Source organism: Giraffa tippelskirchi, chromosome 5 (assembly GCF_054371585.1).
Source record: "Giraffa tippelskirchi isolate mGirTip1 chromosome 5, T2T-mGirTip1v1.2.pri, whole genome shotgun sequence".
Classification (NCBI taxonomy): Eukaryota; Metazoa; Chordata; class Mammalia; order Artiodactyla; family Giraffidae; genus Giraffa; species Giraffa tippelskirchi.
This window is the reverse complement of record NC_137279.1, coordinates 82180321-82193010: the sequence shown is the minus strand read 5'-3', so window position 1 is coordinate 82193010 and position 12690 is coordinate 82180321. Positions and strand designations below refer to the sequence as shown.

The following is a 12690-nucleotide window of genomic DNA, read 5'->3' as shown; positions in this document are numbered from 1 at the left end:
GGCTTAGCTTACTGAACACACACCACGTGCCAGTCATGGTGCTGAAGAATTTTCTGCACATCTCCAGTCTTCCTAAGTGACAGCTTTGTGAGACAAGTTGCTATTGTGGTCTCTGCTTTACAGTTAAGGAAAATGAGCTTTTGGTCTGAGGCCACAAAGGTAATAGTTAATGGGGTCAGGATTCAAGTAGGGTCAGTTTTGCCCCCATCACTCTAGATGATGGGGCAAGAAGCAGCTTTGGGCTCCAGAGCAGATGCAGGTGTGATTCACCTGCTCCACCCGCCCTCTCCCCTCCTGTTCCTCACTCCCGTGACATGACAGGTGATGCTCTAGGTCCGCAAGACAGAGGAGAGCTGCAGACCTGAGCCGAGGGCAGTGGTAGAGCACTGTGAAAGGGGAGAGTACCTGCATGTGTGTGTCCTGGGGGAAGGATGGAGATTTCCACAGTGCTGAAGCTGTCAGCAATTGTATGAAATGTATGTCTTGCAAAACAAATCCAACGTCAGGCCTTTGCAGGATTTTGAATCAAAGCTGCTGAAGTGCAGGCATGTGTTTGCTTTTATTTCCCCCAGCTCTAATGCCCTTTTCGTCTGATTTCCTTTTTCCTTTGGGCTTTATCTGGAGACATGTGAAGAGCTGGAGGCCACACGGGCTGTGTGTTTTGGCAAGCTCAGCCCCTTGGCTCACAGGCCCACACTCTGGAGGCCCGTGGGGCTGAGCCACGTGGCAGCTATTGGAGCTCCTACTTGGCTGCCAAGTGTCCCTGGCAGAGCAGCGGCAGCAGGGCCCCATGTCCAAATGCCCGAGAAGACCATTTCCTGGCTGGGCTGTGCATGCAGGCAGTGGGGTTTGTGAAGCAAATCCTGACCAGTTAGGGACCAACCAACCATTTTTATTACCAGGGCTCATTGGGGGAAGACCCTTGTGAATTGTGGAGCTGGCAGTCAGTGGTGGTAGCAATATATTACCTGGGTTTCTGGAGTGGGGTCTTCCTGACAGCTTTCTAGCCATGTGATCTTACAGAGTTCATGCCAGCCTGGACTGTAACCACAGACGCTGTCTGTTTCCTGCCCCTGCCCACGTGCGTGTGTTCCTGTGTGCATGCATACATGTCAACAGGATTATTTACAGACACGACTTTCCATAAATGCACTCACAAGTATTCCCTGTGTTTGTTTCATCCCAGGCTGAAATGATTACTTGAGAAGTGATTGAGAGGAGCCAAAGGTCCACTGCAAATGATTGTAGATAAATTGATACCCTTCTGGGGTGGGAGGGAAAGATTTTCATAGCCATGATTGAAAACATTTGTAGGGAGGGGTTGCTTTTGATATGGGAATCAAACTCACTTGCTGAGTTTGGGAGAAGCTCAGGCCCAGGGAGGCTAGTGTACAGTGGCAGAACCAGGATTCTGGACCCTTTTCTGTGCTTTGACAAAAGACTCTGTTAAAAGCAGCGTTTGATGCGGTAAACATGCCCCGCCCTCAAGGAGGAAGAAGGTGGAAGATGGTAAGTTTGGGTCTCTCTGGGCTGCTTCACAGCTCTGGCCCATGGTTTCTGACACCATAGTTTTCTCATCTTTTTCTTAGTGGTCTTCTCTTTGCAAAAACCTCTGTGTTTGAGGTGGGCAGGAGTGGCTGACCACAGCTGGGCCCTCTGCCCTACTTCTACGTGGTGGAGGGGCTCCAGTGTGGATGGGAGCCAGGCAGACAGAGGTGGCACATCCACAGAGGGTTGCCAGCCTGAACACAGGTGAGTACGTGCAAGGGTAACAGGATGAGGATGGGCAAAGGAGAAGTCTCCTGGCAACCTGCCCCTTTTGCCAGGAAGCCCCACCACTTCTCTGGGCCCAGTCTACTTCCTGTTATGACTTTGTCTTACCTTTTTTGGGGGTTCACAATGAAGTTTTATTTGGGACAACTGTTGCTTGAAATGAGAAGACTAATGGCCTTTCCAGGAAACCTTTTGCTTCAGAGAGCGTTTCGTCATAGCTGAATTTGACTGTAGCAAGAAAAATGCAACTTGTTTTTCCCAAAGCAGCTGCTAACTGGCTCTTGGTCCAGTCTGTCAGGAATCCGGCATGTGAATCATCCAGAGTCCTTGTGGAGCTTGTATGATCCTGATCAGCCTCGCAAAGGGAAGACATGTGTTGACTCATGCACCGTTTTCTTGATTCTTGTTTTTCCTTCTCTTCTAGTATTAAGGGACATCAGCGAAAGAGGGAGGGACCTTGAGCAGATTTTATCTCAGTACATTACATTCGTCAAGCCAGCCTTTGAGGAATTCTGCTTGCCAGTGAGTTGTGTTCTTGTTTTTCATTGAATTTAGTCTTTAAAATGTAATCAAACAAATAAAGGTCTTCCAGTTGAGCTCCCCAGCCAGGATCCCACTCACTCCTCTGACTGCTCCTCTGTCCTCGAGTCCTAAGAAAGGGCAGTCTCTGGTGCTTTGTCTCCTACCATGGGGGCTCTGTCCTGTCACTCTTTTTTGGGGTGGCCCTTTGGGATCCTGCTGTCTGATATTCCTGCAAGCTGTATACTTCTTGCTTGGTGAGCTCATGGTGGGAGACATTTTATTGAGGGTGCATCATATCCAAGGATAGACTTGACCACTTGGGTCTTCAGAAGATTAGTGATGGTTGGCGTGTTGGTGCATGAGACCTCAGCTGCAAAGTATTCCCTTCTGAATCTCTTCTGCCACCACCTTTGAGCCCTATTTTGAGCTTGTCATTGGTCCCTATATAAGTTCCCATTTGGGAAGTATACCATGTAGGAACAGGCTTCCTGTACTTCTACCTTAGCACAGGCTTGTCAGGCCTCCCCATGAGCTGGAAACTCTCTAGTGAGATGACTTTCAGAGAAGGAAGGGTAGGGACTGGGGAATGTTCAGCTTTTAGTGAATCGGCCCTCAGCCTAGGAAACACCCCGGCTTCCTGAGGAAAGATAGGTGAACGTTTGGGGAAGGCTGTCAGGGACAAGAGGTGTGGAGTGGTAGGAGTGTGAAAGAGGAAGGTGTCGGAGATAGCCTAGCTTTGGAAAGAGTTTTAACTCAGGAGACTCATACCTCCTCATACGTCTTCTTCAGGTTGGCCAAACCGTGTTCTCACTCCTTAAGAATTTAGAGTTCAGTTCTGAGAGAGAGTGAGAGAGGCTGGGTCTTCACCTGGTCTTGGCTGATGCCTTTAGGGAGACTGGCTCATGTGGGGCTTTTGGGAAGCAGTGTAGGGTGGGGATTTCTTTACTTCTCTTAATATTAATAATTAACTTCTTTCTTCTGTACTGGAAAAATATGATTCCAAGCTGTCTTTGTTTCTTCAAGTATGTTAGTAGGTTTTGCTTCAAAACAGACTTGACTTTTGTTTCAGATCCGGAACCAGGCAGGCTGTGTGAGTCAGCCTGAGTAACCCTGATGCCCTGCTCATTCCCTGGAGAGGCCTGGGTCACAGGATTAGGTTTCTGGGAAGAGGGCAGAGGTGGCTGTGGCGCTCTGAAATTCTGTCCATCCATCTGAGGACCTCTCTGCTCTTTCTAGCTTAATAATAAGAATACAAAGTATTCTTTTTGGACATAGATTAGAGTTTACTGCCAACTTTCTGCTGTTTAACTTAGCTGTAGTGGAACTCAGAATTTTACGTAAGTATTTTCTAGGTTGTTTCTACTAGTTCCCACTATGCAGCCTCTCAGCTCAGGGAAGAGCAGCTCATTCTGTGTAAGCCAGGAGCTTGGACCTGATACATCGTCTGCCTAGTTCAAGTTGGGCCTCAGTGGCCATTCAACAGTTGTAGTGTGGACATGGCGCAGGGTGAAGATCTATGTCCTAAGGCATTGTTTACACAGTCTCACCAGGACACAGTAGTTTGTAAAATGGTCCACAAAGTCTTAGTAAACTAAAAAACCCAAAAACTGTGGGCTTTATTTTTTCTTTTTTTAAGGCTGTGTCATAACAGAGCCAGTGAAGATGGTCATCAGTGGGACTTACTTTTTCCAACTAGATGAACTGTTGAAGTCCAAGGTGAACTGCTTCTACATAAGTTTGGGTTTTACGAATTGAGGCTTTTCATAGTGGTGAAGAGGCAGTTATATATTTGGTTTCCAAGACCATGTTCATTGCGCAGGTTGTAAGCTGAAAAAGTGTTAAATGTTAATGAGAACTCAGGAAAAAACTGATCTATTATAAATTAGATAAAGTGGATAAAATACAGATTATTGCCTTCTGGGATTAGTAGGTGAAGGCTGGCCCTTTCTCCACATTCCCTTGGAGGAGGGTTTGTAATCCATCTAACGTGTTATAAATATCTTTCTCCACAGACAAAGAAATACGCTGACGTGATCATTCCTAGAGGTGCAGATAATCTCGGTGAGTCCTCGTGGGGTGCCATCCATGGGGCATGACTCCTCCCTTTGTCAGGTATACTTTGGATAGAATGCGGTAACCAAACAAGGCTCTATAGGTGTGGTTGAGGCTCTGGCTGCTGCTGTGAGCTAGAAAGGGATTTATTTATTTTATTTTATTTTACTTTTTTTAAATTAGTTTATTTTCTATTGTTTAACTTTACCATGTTGTATTTGTTTTGCCATACATTGACATGAATCCACCATGGGTGTACATGTTTTCCCCTTCCAGAAACCCCCTTCCACCTCCCTCCCCAATCATCCCTCTGGGTCATCCCAGTGCACCTGCCCCGAGCACCCTGTATCATGCACTGAACCTGGACTGGCATTGAAACGAATTGCCAGAAAGGGATTTATACCTACATACCCAGCATCAAGGACAGGCCACTGTTTACGCATGTACATAAACAGGGACAGATGTGAATTTGTTCTTGCTTCTCTGGCAGTGATCAGAGGGTGGTGGATACCTTCTGCTGTTGTTCCCAGTGATACCCGGGCACCTTGTATCTAAGGCCATTTTTTAGTTAAAGCAGAGTTCCTTCTTAATTTCATTTAGAAAGATCAAGGTAGCTTTTTCTGAGGGGAAAAGGATTTTTACCACTGTGAATTTATGCATTAGCTTTGCCTTGTCTAGAAAGTAGGAATATCTCTGGATTTAGGCATAATGGGGCAGAGTTGAATTGGGAGAAGACTCTGTTTTCCTATTCTCTTTATAATTTATTTCAGTTTTCCTCTGTTTAAAAAGTTAATTTTTTGCCGAGCCATTTGGGAGTTAGTCACAGCAATGAAAATTTCACTGTGTATTTCTTCATTCAAGCCACAGTGTGCTCGTCACATCCAGGACACTTAATATTGACTTAATCTCCTTTAACCTTCCTCAGCCTTTCTTTGTTTTTTGTGACACTACATTCTTGAGGAGTACAGGCCCGCTGTTTTTATAGAACAGCCCTCAGCCTGGGTTTGCCTTTGTGTCCTCATGATTGGCTTCAGCTCATACAATGTGGAGAATGCCCCGGGGGAGCCATGTTCCTGGGGCATCGTCCCAGAAAGCACTTGATATCTATCTTGTTTTTGGTGATGTTAACATTGATCATGAGCTTGAAGCATATGATTTGTTTCTAAGGCGAAGGAAGGAGAGTTCAGTCTTACTTTTGGAGGAGAGGGTCTTCTGTGGGGTTCCCTGTCTTTGGGGTGGGGAGCTGCTGGGTTCCTTGGTGGACAGGTCTCACAGCTAACTGATGGTGTCAGAACAAAGGCCAGTCCTCATGTCTGCAGAATTTGGGTTGACTGCTTCCATCGAGTTCGTGCCTCTGGTCACAAGCCTTACACTCAGGGCTTACTGTGTCCCGGATGGTCTGACTCTGAGAACTCTCCTGCGGGGTCATATTAGCCCCCATAGAGGTTTGGGGAGGGTGGGTGACTTGCCCACAAGCAGCAGAGCCAGCTTCCTGGAACAGTTTTTAATCTCCGGTTCCTGTGTGCCCTCCACCCAAACAGATCCACAGCCCCGCAGACCTGCTCCCACCCCCATGTGCCCCTGACACTCTGCCCTTCTCTGCTCCACAGTGGCCATCAACCTCATTGTGCAGCACATCCAGGACATCCTGAACGGCGGGCTCTCCAAACGGCAGACCAATGGCTATCTCAACGGCTACACCCCTTCACGCAAGAGGCAGGCCTCGGAGTCTAGCAGCCGGCCACACTGACCCTGTCTCCAAGGGACAGGAAGAGGGGGCAGGAGGCACTGTGCATCTATACATATGGTTTCCTATGACATTGCTGTATTTAAGAAAACACCATGGAGATGAAATGCCTTTTTTTTTTTTTTTTTTTGGTACTTTGGAGCGACGAAATGAAACAGAAGTTTAACTTGAGCTTAAATGACAAACTGTGCCAACTACTACTGGTGATGCCTAATTATGAGTCCAACGTGTAACCAGTTATAAATACATATATATATACATATATATATATATAAAAGGATCTATTTTTGTGTAAATGTACAAATACTGTACAGCTGTTTGCCGTAAGTATTCTGCAGGAGGGCCTGTCCTTGAGTGTGTTGGGGGCTGGACCTAGGGTTTCACTGGAGGCCTGGTACCCAGCGTGCGCCCGGTGGGGCAGGCTCAGGTGGCTGTGGAAGGGAGGCTCATGGCTTGTGGCTCTCAGCATCTGTGCGACTTACTGGAAGTGGAGTTTGGAACCTTGGTTCGCCTCCCCTGCCAGATGCTACCTTCTTGGAGCTGGAGCTTTAGGATAATGTGGAGAAGAGATCCTCTATTATTTTTTCTTCTCTCTCTCTCTCTCTTTTTTTTTTCTGAGTTGAAATTAGGCAAGACCTCAATGAAAAAATCAAACTCAGGGAAGAAGCCCACTGAGGGGAACGAGTCTTCTGTGTTTTCTTCTTGCCCCCTCCCTCCCCGCCCCCCAGCCCCTGGCTGCTCAGGCAGCTCGCTGTTTCCTTCCTTACTCACCTGCTTCCGAAAACCAGAGCTGCTTCTCTCTCCTTCCCTGGTGGGGATGTGATGGGGTTGCTTCCTGACAGAGTGGGGAAAGAGGGATGTGCCTGTCACAGTGTCTGAGATGCTGATGTCTTCCGGGGAGGTCACCAATGATAGTCCTTGGGCTTTCCCCCAGATTGTGGGGCGCACAGTGGACCCTAGCAGCCTGGGCTTTGGTTGAGGACCTCTCCTGGCAGCCAGCTCCTCCCAGGGCAGCCAGAGAGCTCTGCTGTGTAGGGAGCTATAGCGTTTGTTCCCCAACCTGAGGGATTTGCAACGAGGTGAAGACAGCAGGGACCATGACAGGCAGCATCACGGCCACGCTGATTTACTTATTTACCATACAGCCACATCACCTGGCAGCTGGGCACAAGAGGCAGGGAGGAAGAGTAGCGTTTTTAAATTGCAAGTTGGAGTCTTAGGCTGAAAACATTTGGGGTGGAGAGTTCTAGCTTTCCCCGAGGCTCCCTCTTGGTGGAAACTTCCTTCTTTGGAAGCAGTACTGATTCCTGAAGATTCTTGGTGGGGAGGGCTGGAGGAAGCAGGGGACCTAGTAAGATGGAGGACCTGTGAGTATAGTGTTCTAAAGCCTCATCTTTTAACTGCAGAAGAGCCAGAACCTTTTCATCTCAGCATGGACCATCTCAGTGCTTGATAGGCTACGCCCTTAGTTATTCCCTTGTGGCGCCACAACCTGAAAGATTTTGGGGACCCCTTCACCTTCCATTGCTTTTGTAGCCCCTTGGAGCCATTCTGATAAATCCAACATCATTAACTCTAGTCACATCAAATTGTTCCTGTAGGCTCAGCCTCACCCGGTTTGCTTCCCCTTTTCTGGACTCCATTTGACTCTAACTCTGTTGGGCTGTGTCTAAAAGTCAAACCTAATCTGCAACAGGGCTTGGCCACCCCTGAGACCTTCAGGAGACTGTACTACAGGCTCTGGAAGGAGCCCCCGAGGGTAGCAATTGCTGAGTTGGAGCAAAGGAAGGCCCCCAAGGTGCCTGCTCTGAAGGCCAGTGCCCGGTGGGTTGGCTGAGTTCTGAAGTGCACATTTCTAAATCAGTATTGATTATCTTTCCAGTCATGCCTTGTGTAGTTCTAAGGTGAAGGGTGGATGGCAGGCCTGGGTTAGGATCCTGAGGACCCAAGGGCCTCCTGCTTTGTTGGGCCTGTCTGTGTTCAGGGGAAGCCCATCCCTATCTCGGGGAGCCTTGGCCCTTTGGTGGGTAGCACGCTCAACTTTACTTGAAGCTCCCAGGTGCCAAACCATTCAGTGCCTTGGCTGTCTATCCTACTGCCTTGGAAGATGGAGTCTTCTCATCTCTGAGCCTTGACTTACTTAGCTGCTTTTTCATCTACTTGTGGTGTTGGGACCAAGCCTCCAGGGTTTCCGAGTAGCCCTGTCCTGGGTAGGAAACAGTTCTCAGGCTGCCCTGCCTCTTGGAAAAGTCAAAGTGTTAGTCACTCAGTCATGTCTGACTCTGCAATCCAATGGACTGTAGCCCACCAGGCTCCTCTGTCCATGGAGTTCTCCAGGTAGAACGACTGGAGTGAGTAGCCATTCCCTTTTGCAGGGGATTTTCCAGACCCAGGGACTGAACCTGGGTCTTCTGCATTGCAGGCAGATTCTCTGCTGTGTGAGCCACCAGGGAAGCCCCGCCTCTTGATATCTTGGCCTCTTGGCTAGGGGCTCGGTGGCTGTGCTAATGACTCCTCTGGTTCACAGAAAGTCTGGGGCAAGGAAGGGATAGGAAGCTCTGCCCTGTGGGGACCCCAGCATTTAGCCAACTGTGTATCTATCTGAACTTGAGCTTTCTATGCAGCAAATCCTGGAATTGGTATTTTAAGAGCCACTGGATCTCTGTTTTTGCTGGAGCATTGGATAGAATTATTAGGCCAGGAATGGATACTGTGTGCTGTCTGGGGAGGCAACACGGATGAGCAGAGTAGGGCAGTGTTGGTTGTGCATGCATGGGAGTCTCTTGGCCTCAGAGACGCCCAGGGGCGCCTGCTTCTCCTGCTGTGTAGGTGTTGTCCAAGGACCATGTGCTTAGTCAACAGGCGTTGTGTCGTGGGAAGTCCTGGTCCTTCACGCTAATGGAATTTCTGCCATCCTGGGTTTCCTGTTCTCGGGCAGCTTGAGACCAGCAGGAGCAGAGAGATGGGAGTGTGTATAAGGACGATGCAGTGTTGTTACCTCAGGCGTAATTGGATTTGGAGTGGATAAGGTGGGCCCTCGAGAGGCGATGGTCTGTGAAGAACAGGCCGGGGAGGGTAACACAGAAGTCTCCAGTTCACCCTTCAGAACCTGTGAACTGCAACAACCCACTGTGGTCTTGGCTGCTGGATGGTCAAGGATTTTGGCTTCCTGCCTCTCCTGGGGTGGCTTGGACGCTTGTCTTGGTGCCCAGGGTGAATTGCCAGCCTCTTGGGAGGCTGAGAGGTCAGGCTTGTGTGCAGCAGGGGCCGGAGCCCAGCTTTTTTGTGCATCACCTCCTTTGCTGCTGTTGTGCGGCTTCCCTGAGGCCCAAAGCCATTGGGAGAAGCTAGCAGCCTCTTGCAGGGAAATGTTTTCCTCTACCCTGGAGTCTCCCACCTGCCTGTCAATGACCACGTGGGTGAGGCAGGCTAGGGTGGTTCTGGGTCTCAGGGCTGGGCTTCTGGAAAGGGCTGGCTTTTCTGCCACTCCTACCCTTCACCCTGACCTCAGGGTGGAGTGGGCAAAGTCTCAGTGTCCCAGCAGATGAGAGAGTGAGAGCACGCTCGGGAAACCGTTGGGGCGAGTCTGGAGCTGAGTCCCCCCCTTTGAACTTGGTCTCTGCGCCTTCTGCGGCCCTCCTCAGCCAGCGGGCTGGCTTCAAGGCAGTGTCCGGTCACCCTTAGAGGTGGTGAGTGCCTAGCTGGTCCTGCCTCAGGAACAGGGTGAGTAGGTAAATAGAGACGTAGGCCTTTTTTTTTTTTTTTTGGTCTTTCGGATGCTTGCACTTTCCCCTTTTCCTTCTACTGCCCTGCACTTACTTGTTAGCACTTACTTAAATGACCACATACTCTGTACTTTGCTGTAAATAAAACCTGAACAGAAAAGAACCCACTCTTGCCTTCTTTGTGGTGTTTGTGCAGGAGGAACAGTGACTGAGGCCAGCAGGTGACGGGAGGGTAACGCTCTAGGCCTTCACTGGCTGGACATGGGCACCAGCCTGTTGTCGCTAAGCTTCCCCATCCTCTACTGTGCCGCAGCCTCCATGTGTGCACTTGCGCATTTCTGCTCCGTCCCCGAAAGCCAGGCCAATGTCCCTGGGAGGCTTCTGTTCTCTGGTTCTAGCTGGCTCTGCGTCCTCTGAGGTCATCCAGTTTGTGCAGTGTCTTCCCTCCCTCCCCTCCCTTTTCTGTCCCTCCCTCAATTTTAATAATAAAAGCCAGAACAAAACCTTCTAAACCCTTATTGGGTGGAGGAAAGTTGGCATTATAACAATGAACAACTTCAAGCTGAATACACATACATACATGTGTGTGATTACCTTAAGTGACTATATCTATTTAGTTTATAGTCATACAATCAATGCAGATAACCATCGACCTCCTTGTTATTAAAAGATCTAGGCCACCCACCCCCAGAGATCTTAAAATAATTAAAATCATTGGCTTTTGCCCTCTTTGTAGCACCCCAGTCCCCCCTCGCCCCCCACCTTCTCAGTTTCCCTTTCATCCTTTTACCTGCAGTCCCCAGGCACCACATGACCCTCATCAGTGTGCAAAGCTGCCCTGCTATTTCCAGCCACTTGTCCCAAGGACAGAGGCAAACCCACCGAGGAGTTTGGGTCCAAAAGAACTTGAGTTTAAGAGGAATCCCTCTCAGAAGGCTGGTATGTGTCTAAATAACACACAGGTGTGTATTATCAAGCTTGGTGATTATCTGCAGGCAGATGAAGACCTTGTGAGTCATGGTTTTACAACCACTTTAGCTGCGATCTGGTTTTCTCTACACATTGCTCTCACATCTCCCCTATCCGTGTACCATGTCTGGAGCTGGATGCTTTGCTTGGGTCTTCACTCATTTCTCAGAACTCAGTTCTGCTTCCTTATTGTAACTGGAGGGGCAGTGGTGCAGGCCAGTGAAGCTCTTGAGCCGTTCGCTTTGCCTCCCCACCCATCTGTCACAATGTCCTTTGAGCCACCTACTGCTCCACAGCCTGGACTCACTAGTTTGATGAGTGAGTAAGTGCTGCTTGATTCAAACCACCTCGACTCAGATTGAAAGAAACCTGTTAGGACCTGCATAAAAGTTCTACATATGAGAGGTGGAGAAGGAGACCTAGGATGTGGGAAAGTAGCTTTGAGAGGAGGGGACCACGGGGATTGATTTCTGTCATCATCTGGTGCTGAGGGCAGTTTAAAACAGTTTAAACACATTTGCTAAAACCCAACATGAAGTTAACTTTCCATGGTTTATCTTCTCAATAAACCGGGAACTGAAACAACAAACTAGCCAGTGGAATCAATTTGAGCCCGGACTAAAGATTTATCCGGGGCTTCCCTGGTGGCCCAATGGTAAAGAATCCACCTGTCAATGCAGGAGACACGGGGTTTGATCCCAGGGCTGGGAAGATCCCCTGGAGAAGAAAATGGTAACTCACTCCAGTATTCTTGCCTGGGAAATCCCATGGACAGAGGAGCCTGGTGGGCTACAGTCCATTGGGTCACAAAGAATCAGACACGACTGAGCAACTAAACAACAACAACAAAGATTTATCCAGACATATCTCCTTGAATAAATGGATGGAGGTAAAAGGTGGGAGAATGTGAAGTTGTGCATTACACAAACTCATTTTTCACACCGGGCAATCGATGCTTGGCATGTCCTTTTACAATGAGGTGCTCGTGATGTGTTGCTGAGTGAGGATGAAGTGGCCTTGGGCTCACCATAGTTGAGTGCTGACTGCCCTGGGCCAGGGAAAGCCAGCCTAACTTCTCCTTACAGGCTCATGTGTCACATGGGGTTTTATCTGACAGGCCCAGGAGGCTCTTACCAAGGGAATTAGAGTTGAGGATATTTCCAGATTCCTCTTTATCAGTGAGTACCATGTACACCATGTACTTTCTTTTCAGTTCCTGAAATTCCTAACTTTGATGATAATTCCTGGGACTTTACCAGTCTTCAGTCCTGCAAAGTATGTAAGCAATGTGGTCCTGCTCCAGTTTTACAGAGGAAGCTAGGAAGTGGGTCAAGCTGGAAATGGGTCTGGCACATGTCTGCCATCTAGTGGTAGAACTCATTTCTTAACAGAAGTTGGCCTTGGGTTGTTGGACTAATGCTATTTATGAGAGTTGTCAGGGCCTAGAAGTCTAGACTTTTTTTTTTTTTCCTGGAAGATCTTTATTAAAGTCTTCACTAGGGAGACAGGAGCATCAGCTCCTACTTCTTAGTTTCTCTACTGCTACAATCTACTGTGGTGTTTCCCAAAGTTGGCCATCATCACTGGGGCTCATTAAAGATACTACTATGATCCATTCCTGCAGATTCTGATTCTGTAGGCCTAGGTAGAGGACCTTTTATAACAAACTACAAGATCAGATGTATAGGCCGAATTGAAGCCTTGTGTATTTAATCTTATAGACTGTTCATAGCACTGGGGAGCCCATTTCTCCCCCAAATGTCATCTGTGCTGTTTAAAGCCCTTCCCTGCCTGCATGGGGACTGGAAAGGGGTGTTAAATTCTGCTCAGAAGCTCATTCAAATACAGCACTGCCCTCTTAAGTTGTTAGACATCTTCACCCCACACCCCGTCACCAGGAAA

General features: G+C 48.5%; 1 protein-coding gene across 7 annotated transcripts in view; it reads left to right on the top strand.

The window, feature by feature from the left end:
• UCK2 (uridine-cytidine kinase 2) overlaps positions 1 to 6201 on the top strand; it is a 119510-nt gene extending 113309 nt beyond the window's left edge. For all 7 annotated transcript variants that reach the window (XM_081491337.1, XM_081491341.1, XM_081491339.1 and 4 more), the window contains 3 exons: positions 2198 to 2295; positions 4308 to 4356; positions 5958 to 6201. In XM_081491337.1, the coding sequence (XP_081347463.1) occupies positions 2198 to 2295; positions 4308 to 4356; positions 5958 to 6097 (287 nt within the window). In that variant the 3' untranslated portion in view covers positions 6098 to 6201. The remainder of the gene's footprint in view (positions 1 to 2197; positions 2296 to 4307; positions 4357 to 5957) is intronic.
• The last annotated feature ends 6489 nt before the right edge of the window (positions 6202 to 12690 follow it).